At 46.0% G+C, this 13,059-nt stretch overlaps 1 protein-coding gene across 2 annotated transcripts in view; it reads right to left on the bottom strand.

The window, feature by feature from the left end:
- The window catches only part of dennd4c (DENN/MADD domain containing 4C), a 30,689-nt gene extending 17,967 nt beyond the window's left edge, over nt 1-12,722 (bottom strand). For both annotated transcript variants that reach the window (XM_076724897.1, XM_076724896.1), the window contains exons 1-2: nt 12,489-12,722; nt 1,084-1,394 (exon numbers count right to left, since the gene is read on the bottom strand). In XM_076724897.1, coding sequence (XP_076581012.1) covers nt 1,084-1,382 — 299 coding nt within the window. In that variant the 5' untranslated portion in view covers nt 1,383-1,394; nt 12,489-12,722. The remainder of the gene's footprint in view (nt 1-1,083; nt 1,395-12,488) is intronic.
- Nucleotides 12,723-13,059: the final 337 nt, after the last annotated feature.

A 13,059-nucleotide genomic window follows, 5' to 3' on the forward strand; every position in this document is an offset into this window, starting at 1 on the left:
CTGACACGCGTTCTTGTCTGTATGCTCAGTGCGCTGACAGCTGCAGTGTTTCAGAAGGGTTTGAGTTCTTTAGTTTAAAGCTACATTTACATGAAATGAACCAAATTCATCACAGAACAAGTGGTGGGCAGACACTGAGCTGCAACCTTCACCGGCTTTAATGAAAGGCCTGGCTTAGCATCTCTCACAGTGAGCTGAGTGCCTTCTCTTGGAAGTGGAAACACCAGTTTATTTGTGGGGGACACAAAGAGACATCAGACAAAGACTAAGGTGTGTGGAGAACCGAAATGCCTGAGGCATTTACATCACTGTTTTCAACAACACACCGCTGCATTGATATTATGAATTCAATCAGGACAGACGAGTTCAGAGACACAAAGGACTGGCTCTGAAGAAATGGAGGCTGAAACGGAACATTTGGCTCCACTCGTCAAGAAGTAGGGACAGCGGTCGCTTCAGTCTTCCTGGACGGGATTCACTGAGTCCTGCTGGAGTTCCCTCTTGTAGGATAATTGGAGGAAGAGGGAAAATTGTATCAGTTGAAGGGAGCCAAGAGGTGTGGCTGAGTGGGAGAACTCCATGACGCAACAGGGAAGTGTGAGTGAAGCAGTGAACACACCCACTTCCTTCCACCTCTCTGTCATTCCATTAAAGTGAAATTAAATATGACACCAGGGGCACACAGAACACAAGAAACACCATCCACTCATATGCTAACACGAGCTTTACAAAAGGTAAGAGCCAAGTAGCCTAAACATGAGCAGGATCCTGAGAGTGATGCAGCTAAATGGAATTCAGCCATCATTCATTTCATTGCTCACGACTGCGTTTTTCAGACTGTGACATGTCAAAACGGCGTCCATGAAAAAGGCCTCTTGAAAGAATCTACTGATTCATGTTGGCATGAAATTCTGCTAACATGCCAGCTCGCCATTAGCCCTGCTGCAGGGCGCTTAGGGGATCTTCAATCATATGTGACTAACTGCAAGCTTTACTCACATGAAGAGTAAAAAGCCCCTTGCTGTTGCGTACATATACGAACATACCAGATTTCAAACAGACATAAACACACTGCTGACTCACCCGATGTCGATGAGGGGCGACTTCCCTCGACTTCTCCTGTAGCACAGAAACAGCTCAGGGCTCTTGAGACTGCCATGATTGAGGTTGGCCGGTTGGCCGCTGTAGGTGCTGTCGATGCAAGTGAAGCCCTCGGGCACCGTTTCTCCTGCTGACCTGTTAATGACGGCCAAGTCAGTGATGGGTGCTTTGGGCCCGCCAGACTTGGTCTCCGACAGGTCCTGCTCCAGGGGCGTGGACTTGTCTGTCAGCCCGGCCACCACAAAGTAGTCGGTCACACGGTGACCCTTGTCCTCGATCATGGCTGGGTGTACCTGGAAGTGAGTAGGAAAACATTTTACTTCTATTCTCTGCTGTGGTTAAAAAGATACTGACACTGCAAGTTAGTGAAGGCATAAAGCTCTTCCATATGACTTTAAGACAGTGGGATGGATTACCCATGCAAGCACAGAATGCTAAGTAATACTCTTGCCAAGGCAATAAAAGGATCCTTTAAGGCTGCAGCGCCACAACAAAGCAAACAAACTGGGGAAACACAAGAGATAATGAAGGGACACCAACACAAACACTCTTGTCATTGTATATCACCGCACTGCTCCAATTATGTCGGGAGAGTTAAAGCTCTGGCCACTACAGAGAGCTAAGGGAGAGCAGCCGGGCCCGGAGGAATGCTCAGAAATGCCACTGCGAGCGTAAATCAAGCAGACGCCAAAGTCTAGAAAACAGGCAAATATGGTCACAAAGTGACAAAAAAAAATATGAAAGGTGACACCCGGTTTAACGGCCCGAGCTGCCAAGACATGTTTGTTGTAATCCTTTATGGACTATCTGTAAGGAATGTGAGTTTCTTTTTCCAGTTAACGCTTGAGTCATGACACCACATTTAGCAGTCAGCGGCTCAGTTAACGGCTCAGCCACGTGCTGCACTGTCGAGGACATCTCTTCACCCAAAAAGAGCTCAGAAGAAGAAAGAGAAACTTGAAGCAACAATGCTGCCTTCAAAGAGCTGTTAGGACCTATACAGGAAGTTCAATTTTTCCAGTGGTGAGTCAGCTGTGGCAAGAGAGGGGGAAAAAAAAAAGAAGAGTCTTTGTGCAGCCACATCGAGCACAGGCAGCCCTGGACTTTGTGACGCAGATTAATGCTGTGCACCGGAGCTTTTTTCACTTCTCTAACTGTCACCCATCAACATGGCGAACAAATGACAGCACGTCACTGTGAAGCGACAGCACAGGTGTTTTTAAAGGCGGGGTGAAGACAATCTCTCGTGCTCATGTCCACAGCGCAGGACATCCGCTGGCTTGTGCCGTGGAAGGAGAGGCAGGAGGCAGGCTGACCTGCCCGGGAGGAACATTTTTCAGCCGCTGCAAGACAGCACAACAGCAGACATACTTTCCACGCACAACAGAAATCTTTTTCCAGACTTTGAGCCTGCCTTCTTCCCCTTTTTCCATCAAGCATACAGCATGCAGTCTTGGACAACAATGGCTTGACATGTGTGGAAATGAATGTTGCATTCTTTTCAGTCTTACCTCATGTAATGATAAACGTAGTTTGAGTTCGAAGCTTGGCACTTTGCCCATGTGAACATGCCAAAATTGATTTGTTTCAAGCCTCATAGTCGAGGTGGCTTTGAAGAACTCTAGTTGGATATTTGCCCAGAATATGGCCCATTATTTTCACGACTCTTTAAAACAATGTCGGGGAAATACTCCAATGAAACGGTGTCACTGTATCAACACAGGCCTCGACCGGCAGAAACAATGTGGTTTTATGTCACATCCAAGCGGTGACTTCAACTTTCCACAAACGAAAACGGCAATAAAAGCACATCAGTGAAGGTGGGATGGATTAGCAGCCACTCCCACGGGCTCTCAGCTGCTCACTTCATGCAGGATGGAAGAGCTCAGATGGGGATACGGCAGACCTCAGAGGTGAGGCGAGGAATGGAAAGTATGGAACGGGATGAGCATCACATATTGCGCGATCACCTCTTAAATGGAGACCACCCCTCCGAATTCACTTTCAGTATTTTCCTTCCAAAGTAGGACAGCTCCTCATTCTGATCCTCAGTAAAGTTCATGAAATCCCACACGGTTCCAGATGTGGCTTTTCATAACACAATGGATCGTATCTGTCCCACTCAGCTATAAAAAAAAAATTAAAAAAAAAATAGCAAGCTAGTTTTGTCTGGATCCAGCTTTTATTGTGTTATGATGCACAACAGCAATCAAGAGACGTGGAGCTGAGTTAAGACTTATGGCTCTGAGGAGATTTACTGCACTGTGTCCATGGTTACACTGGTCAAAAGCAAAACGCTGTCTTCAGACGATGTTTGCTTTATAACAAACCACACTGTTAAATGTGCTCTCACAAAGGCTGGCCAGTAAATGTCCTCTGATGGTTTAACCGGTGACTGGACAGTTTCCTCTGTGTGGGTGGGTGTGTGTGTGTGTGTGTGTGTGTCTGTATGAAATGAAGATTATTATCAGATCATTTCTCTGATTCAAATGAGTGAGACTCATACATGAGCTGAACCAGTAGCATATAAGCTAACAACTGTATTTACAGTACATTGAACTACAATGACTGATGTTTTTGGCCACTAGGGGCCAGCAAAACAATGTTGCTACGTCAGCATGTATTTGAGGTAATGTTTCTTCCCACCTGACGAACTCAAGACCAACAGTCCCTCTCCCATTTTGGTCTCCACCAACACCTCTTTAGTGCTCTTTAGCTGCTAAATGCTGTTCACTATGTATATTTACTAGCTAGTCGCTAGCACTGTCCACTGCCTGGTGCTGGGCAGGTAGCATAGAGCAGGTTTTTAAAGCTTTTTTTTATTAAAAACAACAAAAACAACACAGTGAAAATGCACTAAAACGGCGAAGCTGCAGACTGAGCTGAAAGGCCGATAAAGCTCGAGAGCTAAGTGGAAAAGCTGAGTCAGGTAATAATTCTCCATATTACACAGTCATTTGATCCACTGTTAATATAAAAATATCGATTATAGCTTTAAAAGACTAGAGGGACTTAAGCAAGTTCACACATGTTATAAATATTCCTTCAAGACAAAAGTGGAATTCAAGGAGACATAGGAAAGGCAGCGGATGTTAGAGATGTCATTTCCAGACAGAAGCTTTCTTAATTAGTTAAAATAGAGTTTTAATGTATGTTTTGAAACCTGTAACTGCAACTACTACTGCAGCTATAATAAATAGGGAACATTAGATCAGGCCTTGGTGTCATCGAGTACTCAATACTCAATGACTCTTCAGGCTAATAAGGCTAATTTTAAGCCTGATCCTCTTGTATGAGCAGGTCACAGGTCAGCAGGAAAGGACCGTGTGTGGGCGCACTGCCTCCCATTCTCACTCAGAAAGAACCCAATTTTCGGTATTTTCTTAATTTAACAGCCGTTGTGCAAGAGTCACATTTTAACCTTTGTCACAAACATTAGCCCCTGCAATTCATCCGCTCTGAAATGGTTTCGTCGGTATGAAAACATCAAGGCTGTGAGTCACACCGCTTCCCGACAGCATGGGCACAGATAGCCACAAAGAGCCACAGCAGGAAACAAAGCCATGTTGACAGAAAAAGAAAAAGAGAAAAGAAAAACAAACACTATCCTGGGCAAGCAGCAGGTCTGCTCGGCCCAGATTGGGCTTTGAATGCAGCTACGAAAGTCAAACGTGACGGTGAATCGACATGTGCTTCACGGAGAACGGTAAACAATGCGATGCTCACTTTCCTCTGATAGAAAGTGAGATTGCACTTGTCGATGATTTTTTTTAAAAAACAGCTCAATCATTTGAACCTCTGCACTGACCTAGAAACCAGGCGACCTGCGCACCACTAAACGTCACACGCACTGCACTGTAGCAGATGTTATCTTCCACGTTAACCAGCCACAGGCACCTGCTATTGTTAAAGAACCCAACCACAGAAGATAATCACACCTTTTTCATTTTACTCACTAGAGGATCGACCTGACTCTGCAGGACACGCGTGGGGTTTAGTGAAGTGAACAGTGTCCTGTAATAATTCAACTTCTCTTCGCAGGAATATGACATTTCGATACGTCAGGGACTTCCCATGAACACCAAAGAGAAATCTAATGCTGTCATATCGTTTCCTGTTCCAATTTAAAAATAGGGTCGGCGTTAGCAGTGTCACGCAGCTTTTTGCTGCAGAGGTTACCATTACACATTGGATTTGTCTGTCATGCTATATGTCTTCTGTGCAATTACAGAGAGGGAATTACAGCAGAGGCAGCCAATCAAACTGACGCTGGAAACAACATGATGCACTTAAACACACCGCTGATGTTAGGTGTGCACACAAGCTGCAGACACGCTCAAAACGCTGGAACCACTTGTGACAGTCACCTCGGCCTGCGCCACACACCCCACCACAACCGTACAAATATCTCTTTGTGACAGCCCATAATAGACAAACATGGGCGCTGCCATGGCAACCGAGCCCCAACAATGCCAGGCTGCGCGACCCTGAGCTGCGCCTAGTGTTACTCTCGTTGAGGAAAATGATCTCCAAGTCTTTCAAGGGTACATTGAATGCAGCTCACATGTTCTCTGTCGCCTGATGTCAACCAGCGTCTCCGTTTTCGACTTAAAATGGCAAAGAGGGCCTGTTTTATTGTCTGCTTTTACATCTGGCGAGCAAATAAAACACGGTCGTGGTCCTAAACGTTGACAGGGGATTAGACTAAAAGCTTTAAAGCGAGGCGGAAGTGAGCTGTAACATTCAGGATTTTCTGCTCTTCTTGTTCGGCACTTGTGACAGCACGCTGTGGCGGAAAACTTTTAAGCCTCAAGCCAAAAAATTGTGCACATTCTTGGGTTAAACGGTAAAACGATCGAGTCAAACTGGCACATACTGGTCCTTAAACTTCCACTGTATTAAGGCTTGTGTTGTAACTTGAGCCCCTGCCTCTAAAGGTTGTGCTCTGCCCCTCCCTTCCCATGTGAAAACCTGTTCCTCTGTTACTCCTGAGCCCTGATGATCGAGTGTCACACTCTTTGTCTGGGCTGCACTCACAGTGAAGGGTCACTATGAACCATGACAAAAATACTATGAGGCTTTAAAGGACATGTGACCAGTTACTCTGAAACTGGCTTCTAGCTTCACTGCAGCTACAAACTCCTGAAGCACAGGCCTTAATGTGGAGAGAGTCTACGACAGCACACACTATGAGACAATACATTTGTCAACCATTAGAGAGTTTGACATGCTAATTATACCATGGCATGCACCACGATTGGTCACTCAAAGGAGGATTCATCTGCCACTATTTTGGTAATTGATGAATCATTTTAAAGCAAAAATCCCAAACATGTCACAGTTGTACATTCTTCCATGTGAGAATTTGCTGCTTTTCTTGGTCTGAACTGAATATTTTTGTGTGTTGGACTGATGATCTGACAAAACCTGTGCTCTAGGATAAAATGACGGGGATGTTTCAGTCGATAAATGCAGAAAATAATCGGTAATTTCATTTCAAACCTCAAACCAAACCGACGGGTTTGATGCTTCTTCACATTTTGCACAAATTCCAAGTCGTGTCGCTTTTCTTTCATTAAAAAAAGAAAGAAAAAAACAATTCCAGAGCATTTCTGCAAACACTGCCATGCTAAATGACAACATTAGTGAGTATCTAACCTAATCTCAAAATAACAACATATGGCAGGACTAAGTAAATGAACACCAAACAAAAACTGCCAACGGCTCAAACCGTTAATGTAACTGAATTGAAGACCAAAATGCAGAACAGGTTTTGCCATTCAGCCATGCTAATGATGTTTTACTATGCTCCAACTGACTCATACTCATTACAGATGGTCTTAAAAGCCCTGTATAAATATTGCATATTTTAGACAAATGAATAAAGTTATTCAAACCATGATCTCACGACCCAATAATCCATCTTTGCTGCCTGATTTCTAACTGTAGGCTAAGGAGGCAACATGGATTGGCAGTCAGTGCCATCTCTTGTCAGCCATTACTACCAGCTGTGGGAAGAAAAGCACATTTTGTGATTAAACATATGCATGCAGGGGAAGGACACCTATCTAGATTTTTAGAGATAAGACAACGCAGCTCTGGCAGGTGTAACGTAATACAACAAGATGTAATGAATCGTGCCTCCAGCACAACGGCCTATTCTTTTTGTTAACTAGTCACACAGAGGAATATATTAACATTTCAATTTAGGAGTATCACCTGTGACCTGAGGAAACTCTGTGGGGTTAAAGTTATTTTCTGTTGGCGCCAAATCATTAAACCCCGAGCGGATCATTCCTCAAGGCCCCTGGTTTCTGGAAAGTCTTGTTCCTTGATGGTGGCACCGGTCTTAACTCGCTTGCAAGCGTGCCAAAAAACGTTGCAGCCCAACAACCCCTGAGGGCTGGGGAAAACGCTCTAGATGCCATAAATAAAAGCGGGGAGGCCTTAATCCTCGCGTCCGTGTGCACCAAACCTAATGCTTGTTCGCTTTTAGCACTTGTGGCGTTAATGGCATTCACCTGGCCAGCCACTTCATATCCATGGTACCGAATTCAAAGCCAGGGGGAGTGGAAAGATGAAGAAAAAGAGACAGAGACAGACATAGAAACAGAGATTCCTCTATTTAAGTACACAGAGTGGAACCCCTTACTCCATCCCCCCATGGTCTGCCCCACAATGATCTCATCCCTTTCATACAAAAGAGCCTGGAGGCTTGTTCCCCAGGGGTGGAAAAGCCCGCCTGCATGTGCGCGCATGCACAAGTCTGCGTGTTTGTGTGTAATGCTGGACAACAGGCAGTGCTGTGTCTGTCTCGGTTACTTCAGCAGGAGCCCGGCCGGGCAGATCCACTCACAGCTTGTCTGAAACAGCAGCTGAGCATGACACGCACAACTGTCATGCGCTGGACACTGCAAATGAGAATTAAAAAAAACAAAGTGTGTACAGATGCAGCGGTGATGCTCGGGGGCGGGCTGACCGTTGGTTATAAATAGTAGGACGGGCTGAACCGTTCCACCATTGTGACAAGCGTACGTGTAGGTGGGCTTCTGTGCAAGTGCTACTCATTCGCCTTCATGCAACAAGGCTGCTGAAGTGCACTTAAAATCATTCCTGACAGCTCAACTACACCTGGTGACGCAAAAATTGCTTAATGCAAAACTCTGTACAGGAAAAGATTGTTTTATTTCAGCTGTTACGGCCTCGCTAACCTGTCAGTCCCAGTGGCAGCCGCTCAGCCGCGAGCGTCTGCCCCAAGTGCCACTCAGTAGCTCTGGGCTTTGGAGGATCTGAAGAACAAAGTGGCCTTCCCTGCCACCTGTCATCACGGCGCGCTGTCGGCGGTGAAGGCCAGACTGAGTATAGGGTGCCAATGAGGTGACGAAACTTTTATTTTATAAGGCGTGACCGCAGAAAAGCCGACCCTCCGCACTGTTTTTCTGGGGTGCAGTGTGGCTTTTGAGGGGAGATGAACTCAAATTCAAACCAGTTGAGCTGCTGTCTGATTGAATTCACATGTCGCAGAGCTACAGTGCTGGCTGTAAATATCTCACCCTGCTAATTAATCTTAACAGTGTGCTGCGATGGGACGAACAGTCCGACTGGGTGGAGCGAGCCACATCAGCCCTCAAGTTTACAATAGAGAAAATAAGCCTTGTTGACCAAGGCAGGAAGTCTAAGTATTGAACTGTTCAATATTTGCTGTTCAGAGTTTCTGAGAGGTGGAGCATTCACAGTCTATCTGCTTTTTCTGGCTCCAGATAAAGGCCGTGTGATAGCCTGGCATTATCATATCCATATGCTAACAACGTCTCTCTCTCTCTCTCTCTCTCTCTCTCTGCACGGCCTGAGTGAAGCAAAAGACCGAGGGTGAACTCTGTTCCTCGCTGCTGTTTGCTTAACGCTGGCAGCTGTTTTTCTTTTTTGTACCGAGGCAACGAGTAACATCTAATTTCACTTAGGGACTGACGACAGCCATCAACGCACTTCTCAGAATAGGTATCTGACTGCCAAATCACACTGATAACGCGCAGCAGATAAGGTTAGTTGTTTTCTCCACAGGCTATTTCATCTTGTTCCTTTGGGCATGGGCTGCTCTGCTTGACTTTTCTAAGCTCTAATTGAGCATAGCGTGCCTGTCGTATTACTGCAATACTTTTCTGGTATTTGCAAGGTGTAACTAATGAAAACATGTTGACATTTTGAAAATAATTGCATAAGATTTAATGACTGCCTTGCTTAAGCAGTTCGTGTGGACGTGTTTCTGTTCATATTTTTTAATTTTCATGCCTCGGCTTGATAGTAAAGTTTAATCTATTCTATTAATCTATAACGACACTGAAAATACTCACAAAGCCAAACTATTTCAGCTACAGAAGAACACGAAGTGGTGAATTTGGAATGACCTGAAGCCTAAAAACAACGTGGTTGGTCTTTTTACTTGATACATAATCATCAAAATTGTCTTTCATGAACTAGCCTGACTGACCAAAGCGTTTCAGCACTATAACACACATCCACTGGGGCCTCAACCCAAACAGTCTGTCCCCCTCTAGTATTTTATCCCTGTAAATCTTTGTCAGTCCAGCAGCAGAGGGACCTTGTTTAATATTTCGTCAAAATAACATCAAACCAACCGGCAGCATGCAGTGACGAGCAATCAGGTGGCTCAAATCCTCGTAGCTGAGGCTGAACATTTGCGCTTGTTCTCCCTGGCTCACCTGTGGTTACACTCTACAAAGTGCTTTAAGAGGCAGGTGTGCTTTCAAGAGAAAGTGACACACGCTAAGTGTTTGCCGAACTCTCTTACCTGCGCAGCCAATGGCGGCGCACATGACAGGAAGGTCAGGTCGAGAGGCAGCTCGGAGCAGCGAGGCTCAGCAGAAACGTCACAAGACTGCCTCCCTCCTGGAGCGTGACAGCCCGGCAGACACAGAGCATTCTTTCCACTGGAAGGAGAAGGCAGAGAGGGCAAACTCGTTGCCCTTACTAACTAGCTGGGCCCAGACCAGCTCAGACCCAGGCCTGCAGAAAGGAGACGAGGAAAACCCTGCTGGCACATCACGCCAAAGTACAAGGGTCAGAGGAAGGAAAGAGGTTACCTGAGAGGGTTTTTTTTTTTTGGCCAGATTACGAGATCTCTGTTGTTGCTCTTTGGCCAGAAACGACTATCTGGAGTTAATATGTCTTAAGATGTGCAAAAAGGCCGCTGAGCAAAAGGCACTGAAGTGTTTCGGGCTCAGCAAGGCCAAGAACTTGCGCCAATTACTTCCTCGACTGCACGCAAACGCATGGAAATCTTTAATTTAGAAGTAAGACAAGTGAAACAGTGTGCTTGAGCCTGACAATGACTCCCTACGAGCTCTGGAGATGCTAACATTCATTCAGGTTTTCTGAGTCAACCAAAAAATCTGCTAAGCCTGCCTTCATGGCGCTAATGTTATTAGAACATATATATGGAATATATGATGACTTAAAGTTGTAATAACAATTAAAAATGGAAGTACTGAAAGGAGTTAACATCTCAGTGGAATATCAGCCAAAGTGTAGGTGATGAACTGACCAGGAAGCGTCAGTCATACTGGAAATTAGCACTACATCAAACGTGTGAACTGAGAGATGTTGTAGCTTAAAGCGTCGCTCGAAGTGTGAAAGAAGTCTCCAGATGTATTGAAATGTCAGCGTAGGTGATAAACTGACCTGGAAGTCTCAGGTGCAGTGGAAGCTGCACAAGAAATAAGTGCCAGTGCAGGTGTACACACTGAAAGACACTGTCAGTAACAGGGTCAGGGGTATGCGATGAAAGCAGTTGGGGTGAGCTGTGCACCAACAGCAGAAGGTGTGGGAGTTACAAGGGCTGAAGACGTTTTCTGCTGCTCAAAGATGAAGACCTGAGAACTGAGGAGGCTTGACCTGTCAGTCAAAACACAAGCACTGAGTGAAGTTAGAGTCAAAGCGGTGAAACGAGTCAAAGATTCAGTGGAACTTCAAGCTCTGAAAGCAGCTGAAACGTCAGTCAAAGACAAAGTTGCTCTGGGGAAACACTCCTCTGACCGTCCCGCTCAATGAATCCCTGGCTTTTCTCACACTCATCAAAATCCAATTTGACTTATTCCTAGGCAACCGCAGAGTCCGTCCACAGCCTGCTGCTGCCCCCTTGGCCAATCTACTTCCTGTCCTTGGTCACCTGACGGAGCCTTTGGACTGCTAGTGTGGCAAAGAGCAAGTTCAATGTACACAAAGCCGCAGTGTAGCCATGACCTACTTTATGTTGCCTGTGGCAGTTAGTAGGAGGCAACATTCACTCCACTCCCCTTTTCCAGCCGCTGTCAGGCCAAGCCAAGGTCAAGGAAGAGATTTCACCACTGTGTTTTCACGTGTCAACTCTTCAGTACGGACGCAATACTGCAAGGCAAGGGCAATTTCCACAATTTCCTCCATCCCTGCCTTGATTTTTCTGTGACAACCTGACATCCCTCTTGCCATCTCAGGAGGCGAAATACCTGCGTGAAAATACTCTTTGTACAAGCCAAGAGGAAGTGACATCCACAGCTCTGCAGGGACTTGTGCATCGGCTGTCACAACAGGAACATCACATGCATGCCATGAATCACCAAATCGGTGATGGGAAGCTGGAGCACAGAGCGCTCTGCTGCCCTGACGAGGGGTCGACTCGCTGCTGGCTGACTGGCGAACAGTCAAGTGCTGAGGCGAAGATATGTGAGCACCTTGGCGTTGCATTCAATGGCATTTGTGCTCGCTGCAGGCACACAAAACCAACAGAGGCGTCTTACACAACTCTGCATTCTGGGGTCACACAAATGCAAATACTGAGAGAGAAAGCCCCTGGATAAAAGCAGGCCACATGTCCAAAGGGAAGTCAGGTTACCAGTTCCTTATCTGAGGTGCAGCTTTGTTTTAAACGGCTAGACTCCCCCTCTCTGAAGCAGGAAATTCAATTTGTGAGTGTGGCTGAGGGCAGACACCTGCAAGGTGAGGCAGGCTCCAGGAGAGCTGAGTCTGGTTGTCTGGCGTCAAGGAGGGCCGGGGGGGGAATAGGAGAGGAGGGTGGGGGTGTTATATTCCCAACTGTTGCATCCGACCCATAACTAGGTCAACTTTCGTGCAGGAAACACACATCACCGCGGGTGAAACAAAAGGAAATTTCCTCCTGTGGCCAGCCTGTGCGCTGATACGTGGCTGCCTGTCTTTCCGCGGTAGGATAACACGATGGGAAGTGCAGAAGCAGGAAAATGGATTTTCAGCGGGTGACTTTACTCATACGCAGCTAAAGTCGCGTTAAAAAACAGTTCGCTGCCATTTCTAAACCCCATGACAAACTCCGCTCAGTCTCAGCTACCTCCATATTCAAAAATGTGAGCACTTACCAGCTGCTTACGCTGCAGCGACAGACAGTGTTGACATGTAGGCAACTTGCTGTTTTTACCCGCTCGATATATTCCGTATTTCTATTTCTGCAAATCGACGCAGGTGAAACCCGGACGGCGCGTAAAAAAAAGCCACTTCGAAATACTCCCGTGAAACTTTGCTGGCCACTTCTTCGCCACACTTTCATCTGAAGTTGTCGGCGGAGGCAGGCGCCATGTTTGTGTCTGCGCTGATAGTTTTGTTGGTTAGCTTTTCTTCTGAACGTCTCTTTTCACACTGGAACCGCCCAGAGAGGAGGAGAGGCTACAGACCCCGCTGCAACTGACACAGGCCGGCCACGGGGAGCGCGAGCAAGCTGGACCACGCAAAGTGAGCATCTTCCTGCCTGTCTTTTCAAAGTAAAAGCCCTTAATGGCGACAAATGCGTTGCAATTTTCAAAATAAAGTACTTGAACGTCATCGAAGCGCTAAAGGTGACTTTAAATGATAAATATATCAGTAATAGTAGTAGTAGCATACTTCAGAACACATTGATTACAATATTTTTTTAACTATTTAAAGCGTATAATA

This window comes from Chaetodon auriga, chromosome 24 (genome assembly GCF_051107435.1).
Source record: "Chaetodon auriga isolate fChaAug3 chromosome 24, fChaAug3.hap1, whole genome shotgun sequence".
Taxonomy (NCBI): domain Eukaryota; kingdom Metazoa; phylum Chordata; class Actinopteri; order Chaetodontiformes; family Chaetodontidae; genus Chaetodon; species Chaetodon auriga.